This window comes from Quercus suber, unplaced genomic scaffold (genome assembly GCF_002906115.3).
Source record: "Quercus suber isolate HL8 unplaced genomic scaffold, Cork oak 2.0 scaffold_103, whole genome shotgun sequence".
Classification (NCBI taxonomy): domain Eukaryota; kingdom Viridiplantae; phylum Streptophyta; class Magnoliopsida; order Fagales; family Fagaceae; genus Quercus; species Quercus suber.
Genome location: NW_027069568.1, coordinates 877,504 through 886,710, shown reverse-complemented (window position 1 = coordinate 886,710; position 9,207 = coordinate 877,504). Strand labels below are relative to the sequence as shown.

At 33.4% G+C, this 9,207-nt stretch overlaps 1 protein-coding gene across 1 annotated transcript; it reads right to left on the bottom strand.

The window, feature by feature from the left end:
- Positions 1-3,434: 3,434 nt before the first annotated feature.
- LOC111993107 (uncharacterized) lies at positions 3,435-8,044 on the bottom strand. Its single transcript, XM_065775002.1, has 2 exons — positions 7,966-8,044; positions 3,435-3,880 (listed from the first exon to the last, which is right to left on the bottom strand). The coding sequence occupies exons 1-2, from the start codon at positions 8,042-8,044 to the stop codon at positions 3,435-3,437; spliced, it is 525 nt and encodes a 174-aa protein (XP_065631074.1).
- Between the last annotated feature and the right edge of the window lie 1,163 nt (positions 8,045-9,207).

Here is a 9,207-nt window from a genome sequence, read left to right as displayed (position 1 = left end):
GTTAAAATCTGTTGAATAAGTATTAATGATCATTGCAATAAAATACTTGCTTTCTAAATCTAAATCAAACAACTAGAAGATTGTGCTTTATGTTAATTTGGGATTTTCATTTGAATAAAGCAAATTGATTTATAAGGCAAGCAATGTTATGGTTAAGGGTGAAAGTTTTTAATTTAAATACTTTCTTGGCTTTTGGATCCTTAGGGAATATTTTGATATGATTAGGCAGGGTCACTGTGCAGAATCCATTGTGCCATTTAGAGTATAAAATATTTACATTTTGTACTCTATGCAAATTAAGTGTAGTAGATTTATGTGTAGAAACTGAGGGCAATTGAACCAAAGTACAATAAAGAGGTTGTGGTATTGATGAATATCTACTAGATTTGAAAGCCATTGAAGGTAGCCCCTTTCTCTATCTCTCTTGCCTTTATTTTTTTTCTATAAACTATATATGGAGGTTGCCTTGGACCTAGCCAATGCACCACTCAAAAACTATGACAAACTATATAAAAAATAGAGAAACCAAAAAACTCTTCCATTTTTCCTTGCCGTTCTATCTTTTAGGTTTTAAGTAGTTATTGAAGAGAGATACAACTTGATTGTTTACTATTTAATGGTGCTTTCTTATTTTATTTTATTTATTTTTAATTGGTTCAGTTGTGTGGATTGCAAATTGTCAAAATTGAACAATAATTAGCTTTATTTTGGAACATGGGATGCTTTTGTCACTATAGTGAGGAATGTCAATTTACTTGCTATAGTGTGCCTTTTAGTATCTCAACACATTATTTCTAATACATTTCAAAAACTAGGTAGGATTATGATCTCCATGGAATGTTCTCACAACCCCCCAATTTTTATTAGGTAAATCAATTAATTGACAAGAGGTTTATGTGTGGATTTTCATGCAGAAGTCAGATGGTTACAAGGATATTAGAGAGATTGCAGAGAAATGAATTCAACTATTTAGTTCTCTCTATTTCTTAGTCACAGCTATGAATGCAATGGACACATTTAGTTGAATAAAATTAATTTTACAAATTAGTTAGCTAGAAATATGAGGTATCATAATTGCAAACCGTTCATAAAATCCTTGACATGAATAGAGGAATTGTCTTAGAGTGATTTGCAGGTAGATTTTGATATAGCAGAAATATAAAGTCAAATTTCCATTTTATATGTTGGGTATGATTAGGTGCACATCAATCAATCATTAGATTCATGCTTTGTTCATAATTTTTTTTTAAATTTTTTTTTTTTATATCATGTTATCAAATTTGTCCAAGATGTGGAAGGAGTTGAACTATGTGGGACCCTAAAAAATGTTGATAACTTACCAGCATGTTAGTAGAGTCCAATTTAGTTCTTTCTCTTCTATTTTAAAAAAACTTTAATAAGTAATGGAGGAATTATTCACTAATGGGACATGTTCAATGGATTACTTGGAGATGGGAAATAACACAAAAGTAAGAGCAAAGAATACTTAGCTAAGATAGAAGTTTTTTAAGTAGTTTTTGAGTTTCTCATTTGCTTTACTGTTTTTCTTGGCTGCTAAGTAAGTTTAGACTGAAATAATGAAAATTAGTTTATAAGAGATAGGGGAACTTTCCAAGTTATTTTTTTCATCTGTCAAGGATACCACCTTCTTTGAAGTTGTGGTGTAGCTGATTTGATTAGATCATGCTATAAAGAATTAGATAATTGTAACATTTATACATGCATAATCTGCAAAAAGAAACAACTACAAGTTTACAACATAAAGGGAAGTCAAAGGATTTGTAATGTAAATGCACAGATCCATAAGATAGTTGGAGAGGACTAGATAATCTACTAATGATTTCTTTGCTATATTACATGGAGATTCATGTTGAGATTAAGTACTTTTAGTGATATTTTTGTGCAAGAAATTATTTGTAATTAAAAAGATTTATGTGCAAAGTAGTAGTATGATATAAATGTTTTGGTTTACAGACTCATCACATTTACTTGCTGATGCTGCTATGTTAGTGAATGCTTCAAGAACATCACAGTGAAAGAGCTTGCCAAATCCTTTTTTCTCTTAGAATAGTCCCTTGAGTCCTTTAGTTCTTTGTTGTTGTTTTTGTTTTCTGTTGTTACCACTATTCATCAGCATGAACATTTTATACAATAATTTCTCCCTTACTAGGTTCGTTATTAAGGCTTAAAAGGTGTTGGAAGTTTTGGTGGGGACTAAATGTTATGTGGCAAAAGATCAACTAGACCTATTATGATACTACAACGTGCATGTTATTAGGGAAACAGTCTATATGTGATTTTTGATTTGGAGAACATGAGGATTTAGCTGTCTTTTTTCTTTTTTCTTTTGATAAAGATAGTGGGTTTGGTTGCATGGCTTATAAAGATTGTATTTTGACATTAAGCATAGTTCAAGTTTGGTTTGGACTGTGTTTGTCAACCAAGTGCTAATGGACTAGGAAAGCTAAGGTATAAAATATATTAATATGTAGGCTAATTTTTTTTTAACACATTCAATAGTTTTATTTTTTTAGAATAAATTAGATTGTTCTTATGCAAAGTAATTTAGAGGATATTATTGGCTTCAAGGCTCTTTATTGTATGCATTTTCTTATGGGACATTTTGGCTCTGTCTTTGTATTCAATATTGAAGTTAAGGTAGTTAGATGTATAGTTTAGTGATCCAGGGAGGTAGATGAAAATTGTGACAGAGTAAGATAGTTGGCAGATTCTTTCAAACATTGTGCTTTCAATTGGAGTGACTAATTGGCAGCTATACGTAGAACTCAACTTGGACATTGATGCTGAAATATGTTTGAGGAATTTCATCTTATTTTAGTTTTTTATGTCGCTCTTTTTTTAGATAATGATTCAAAATAGTTGTTTCTTCAAGTAATTTCTATTTGAAACCAAGGTAAACTACATATAGTTTCGATAATGTTTTATAGAAAGAGAATGATTGAAACTTTACTTTTAGTTTTAATATAGAGCTATATTCCATTTGCAATGAGATGTTGACTCTAGTTCGATTGATGATTTACAAAAATCCCCTATCTATACCTTTTATCAATAAGTTATTTATAAAATGTTTTCCACGTTGTCATTTGACACTTGACAATAGATTAATAGTTTTGTACATGAGCTGTGACGCCACTTAGGATGATTACTTGATGAGCAAATTAGTCTCTTATTGGTTCTTTTTTCTTTATTTTTTTACCATGTGGTTGATTAATTATCTTTTTATTTAACTAGCTCATGCATCGCACGGGTTAACGACTAGTTAAGTATAATAAGAAGCATATATACACATAATTCAATTAAATATTTACAAGGATTAGAAACTGTTGGTGTAAAAATTATAATTGACCATGGAGAGAAAACCCACATTATGTCAACAAAGGTCATAAAAGTTAGTCCCAAGGTGATCTACACGATTATATACAGTTGAGTGAGTCACCAGCACTGCTTCCACTATCTCTGCTGCGACTACTACTCTCACTCTCACTCTCACTCTCACTTCCACTTCCACTCTCACTGCTACTGCTTGCGCTTGAAGTCTGCTCCTTTCTTGCCTCAGCATTCACCAAAGATCTAAGAGCTTCTGCAGCATTGGAGCCTTTGTCCGTTTCATCATCAGTGACATCTACTTCAGCAATCTCATCATCAATTTCAACTGGATGAGTTAAATTAACATCAATAGCCGAGTCGAATTTCCTTTTGATGGAATTTTCTTTCCCAGACGTTCCACAAGCATCATCATAGTCTTTGACTATATCAATATGTTCCTCCAATTCAAAATGCTTAGAGTTTGGTGATGAAGTCAAGGGAATTGGATGTGAAGGCGCATAATCTGCATCCTTCTCATCTTTAGGTTTTTCACCTGGGTCAGGACTTAGGAGGATAAATGATCATCAAAACATAAATGAGAAAACATATCCATATTTACATAAGGAAAGGAAAAATAGTCATTAAGGCTGATAAATGCAGACAAAATAAGGCACTTTACTGGAACTAAAACTGCTTAGTGATGAAGATTCAGTTCAGAAAAAAGTAGCATTTTCAAAATTGATATTGTTATATATTTTATTTAGATAAATTGATATATATTTTTCAAACTTCCATCCATTAACAATAGGGATGCGTTTAAAGAAAAGCAGGAGAGATAACCCTGTGTTAGGTTTTGCATCTTTGGGCAGGGTGATGAGGGAGACATGACTATCAAACATAACTGAACTAATACTCTAGCATGTGTGTGGATGAGTAGCTCATGTGTCTGTGTAAAAATTAACAAGAATCTATATATTTACTATTTTTTTTTTGACAGGACTATATATTTACTATTATTAATGTATAAAAAAGCCGAAACCATATGTTTGTTGGTCTAAGGTTATGATATATGCCGCATTCTAAGAGAGGAAAAAAGAAGAAGAAGATACTTCTCTTTATTTGACATTCCACCATATCATAATTTTGCATTTATGTCAAAATATTAATTAATTGCTATGTGTTAAAGTGGACTAAATGCATTTATTGCAATATATTAATTATCTATTAATGGTGTACTAATTATTTATATAAAAAGAATTTTAAATATTTATTTTATAAAATTTATATAAGAAACAATTTATAAATAAAAATATAGATTTAGAATATCACACTCTTCCTCATGATTAGTTTTTTTTGGCAAGAATTGAAACAAAAATCATCAAAAGTTAAAATTTAATTAGTCAAAATATATAATTGCACACCTAAATTAGTCAAAATAGTTAAATATTTGTGATTTCAATAAAGTAATATACTAATAAGTTCATAAATATACCAAAATTTGTATTTATATTAAAGTATTAATTAGTTGCTATGTGTTAATAGAGTTAATGCATTTATTGTAATGTACTAATTATCTATAGATGGTGCATTAATAATTACTAGTATAAAAGGAATTTAAATGGTTTTTTTAAAATAAAATTCATTTAAAAAATTTTTTTTGGATTAATTATTATACAAAAAGTGATTTGGAATACAAAAATCTTATTCATGTTAATTTCTTTTGCGAAAAATGAAAAAAAAAATACAGAAGGCAAAAGTAAATTAGTCAAAATAATTAAAAGTTTTTGATTTCACTAAAGCAATATGTGTGTATATGTGTGTGTGGAACCAACATTGTAATAGCCTATACTTATGTTATGTAAATAAAAAGAATATTAAAAGGGTAATGCAATGATTTTTTTGGTTCTTTTTCTAAGATTTATATAAGAAACAATTGGTTGTAAATATAATATTGTTTCTCAAATTTAGTTGCTTTGGCAATAATGTAAACAATTTATGTATTTGAGGGTTTCGACCAAATTGTGCACACTTTTCAAACAACTAGTTTGAGCGGCATGTGTTGCCCATCGAGTGAGAAAATTAAGATAGAACTTATATTTGAAGAAGTATGAAACCATGTACCTAAACTTAGAGTAACTATTTAACATATGAGTATCTATTTGCCATGATAGGTTCTTAGAACCTATTTGTTAAAAGCAATATCCACTAATTAAAAACTTCTAAGAATGATAACAAATATTTAAATCTTCCAACAATGAGTAACTAAGTAATTTTCTAAGGCATTGTCATAATATTTAAATTTTTGCAGTGAATAATGTCATATGCTACGGCTGAAGGTCTTCATAAAATACATGTAATTATCGACAATGAAAATTTTGTTATTCATACTTCCCTTTTTTACTATCTTACATTTTATGAGTCTAGCTACAGTGTTTAGCTTACTTAGTTTTTAATAAACACCCTTTTAAGTAAGAAATGGAAGAAAAAAGAACAAGATAACAAATACACGAAGAAATTTTTTTGGATATTAAAATTTAATGGAAATATTTTAGACATTACATAATGTAACATTTTAGGAATCATGAGATTTCGTTATGGTTTAACGGAAAGTGTAATCGCATGGGTATTTGCATGGTTTTAAAGTTTAGAGAGGAATGGAACTACCCTAAACATAAAGGGGGCCAATTTTTATTTTTACTAAAAGTGTAAAACTGTTTTATATATATATATATATGTGTGTGTGTGTGTGCGCACATACGTATGTGTATTTTTGGCTTGAAGCATCACTCAAACTCAATTTTTATAACTCAGTTTTTTTAACTCAAAATCTAAACTCAATTGTCCTATCTCTTCTTTATTTCTTACTTAACTCACACTACAATTCGTTTTGGTAAAAAACTGGGTTTAAATTTCTTCACAAAAACTCAAATTCCACTCCAACATGTGGAGCCCACATGTCAAATTGGGTCAGATTTTTTATAAAGTTCCAACCTCTTTTTTTTCCCTACCCGCGTCTCTTTCTCTCCCCCACTTCTCTTTTTTCCCCTCCCAAACTCCTCTGCTTCTCCTTGACAAACATAAACAATTTTTTTTATAAACAATTCTTTTCCTTTTGTCACCCTACCATTACCTCATACCATTACAAGTGATGAATATTGAATACCCAGAAATCATAAAATGATTTTTTTTTAACAAAAGATGAGAGGCCAACAATACAGCAATCCAGATCCTTGTGTTTAATTGGTTCATGTTTAAATGTTTATACTTGCAAAAAAATCTGTAACAAATCCCTTGTCTAATCTACAACAAACAAACGCATTACCATTTTTGAGTGGCAATTTAAGCAAAAAAAAAAAAAAAAATTAAAGATGAGAGAAGTGAGGAATAACATAGGCAAAGGGAAGAAGCTGCGTGAACTGGAGAAGAAGAAAGAGAGAAAGAAAGAAGAAAAAGAGTTGGTTGGGTTTGACATTTGAACGTGATGAGGCTTAAGAGTGGGTCCCATTAATAAAATGTTATTACTAAAATGCCACTTAAATACCTGATATCTCAGTTTTCAGTTTTTGGAAACTCCTAAAATTTGTTTCCAATTCTCATAACTCTAACTCAATTTTTTTGAGTTTTGAGTTATGAAAACTCAACTCAAAAAATAAACCAAACAACATACTTTGAGTCGGTCCCACAATTTTTGAGTTTTGAGTTATCAAGATTGAGTTATATAACTCAAAACTCCTCAAACCAAACAAGCTCTAAATTTTAGGATTTGAAAAATATATGAGGGCAATTTCGTAATTAAAATTTATTAGAATGGATAATTATGTCCATTGATAAATTTTACGTTTCCATATCTGATGATGTCGAAAAACTAACAGTGAGCTACACGATACTCGCACACGAAACAACACCTGCACAACAACAAGGAGATGACTTATCGGAGAGCACCGGTGTGATGCCGGCCAAATACTCTCCGAAGGTTAAGTTAGAATTTGCTTTCAACTCTAGAGTGCTAGAGAGGGGTTGATTATGCATACCTCGATTTGTGAGGGTATTGGGGTTTTTATAGTAGTTGAGGATTGACATTTCCTCCTTGGAGTGGAAGCCTTTTCCTTATTGGAATCCTTATGAGCGTCGATTGCGGGATCCTTTCCTTATAGAACTCTAATATTAGGCGTGGAATACAAGTAATTTCCTTATTACTCATGTGTGGTGCCCAAGTCATGGTTCTACAAAGAACCGTCGGCCTCAGGACCGTCAGCTTGCCTTATCACCAGCAGCCATGTTGGCGTCAGTTCCTTGCTACGTTCTACGGGTGTCCCGTGAGCTTCGGATTACCGTCCATTAGTTTCAAAGCCTTCAGCTTTTCTAGTTGGCTAAACCCGTCAGTTTAGACCATAGAAAACTGACGGGTTAAGTCATAGTTTATTTTTGCGTATCAGTTGCCCCCTACTCCATATCTCCGTCAGTCCAAACTGACAGGTTATGGAGTTATAGTTTTTGTTGTTGGCTTTCATTTTAGCCAGGAGAGAGAAGGTGATGCAGTTGGTAATAAATGCCCTGGACACGTGGCGAATTTCGGCTGGCTTCGCTTCTAGACGAGAGCGTTGCTTCATCTTCCATGCGTTTCCCTTATATATATACATGGCCCACCTCCTCTCATTTTTCCTATATCACTTTCCCTGATTCCTGGAGAATAAACCCGTCGCCTATCCTCCGTCATTACTTCCTTACTATTCGCCTACACTTCTACCGTCACTTTTTCAACCGTCACGTTTGAGAAACTTGTAAGTTCCCTCTTTTCCCTTCTGCACATGCTTTATTTCTTTTGATTTCTTTAAAGCGAGGTCATCATCCTAGGTTCTTAGATTACGCCCGTCACTTATAGGTAGTCAGATGTCGAGTGATGCGTCGAGTGACCGGTCGTCGGTCCGCGAGGGAGCGGGCTACGACGAGGTATTTGGTTCAGGTAGTGAGTCTGGGAGCTTTTCCTGGTCGTCAGAGAGGGAGACATCAGCCTAGACTCCTAACAAGGAGGTAGGAAGTCATGGAGACGGTCAGGTTAAGGCAGTAGGTGAGGATGGTAAATTTGAGGTGGAAGGAGAGAAGGGTAGTGACGGGGATGAAGGTGACGAGGACTCTTGTGAAGGGACTTCTGATAGTCCTAGAAGTAACCGTCCCTTCATCCTTCCCAAAGAGTGGGCTGTAAATAAGTTTCATCCAAAAATGACTGAAATTTTTTTTAAGAGTTGCGCGTCCGTTTCCAAATTCCCGACCATATTCCCATCCATCTCCTTAGGGAAGGCGAGAAATGTTATACAGGAAGAATTGCAGACGTTGGTATGTATGATGCCATGTTTGCTGCAGGTCTCAGACTGCCTCTGACGGCCTTACACCGTCAGTTGGCTGACTTTCTCGGTTTATCCGTCAGCCAAATTGCTCCAAATTCGTGGAGGATTTTCATAGGTGCCGAGATATTGTAGGGTCGTCTGAGTGGAAGGAACCATCAGCTTTCCTTGGACGAATTCGTTTATTGTTACAGACCTCGGCACCTTTCTTCTTCCAAGGGGATGTACCACTTTGCCATCAGGGAGAAAGACTTGAGATTGGTGTCTGAGATGCCGGATTCAAATAAAGCCTGGAAGAGCAGGTTCTTTTTTGTTAAAGGGACGGACTGGGTGTGCTATCAGGAAGAATGGGAGACGATACCCCATGGCTATTTTAACAATACTTGGGCATTTGTAAAGGAGTCAGGTTTTAGCTGTCAGCTTTCAACCCGTCAGCTTAAGCAAGTAATAGTTTCTGTTTTTCAATGTTTCTAACATCATCAACTTGTTTGTATTTTTCAGCCCTCATTCGCCCCTCCATAACCGACGAGCAGGAAGA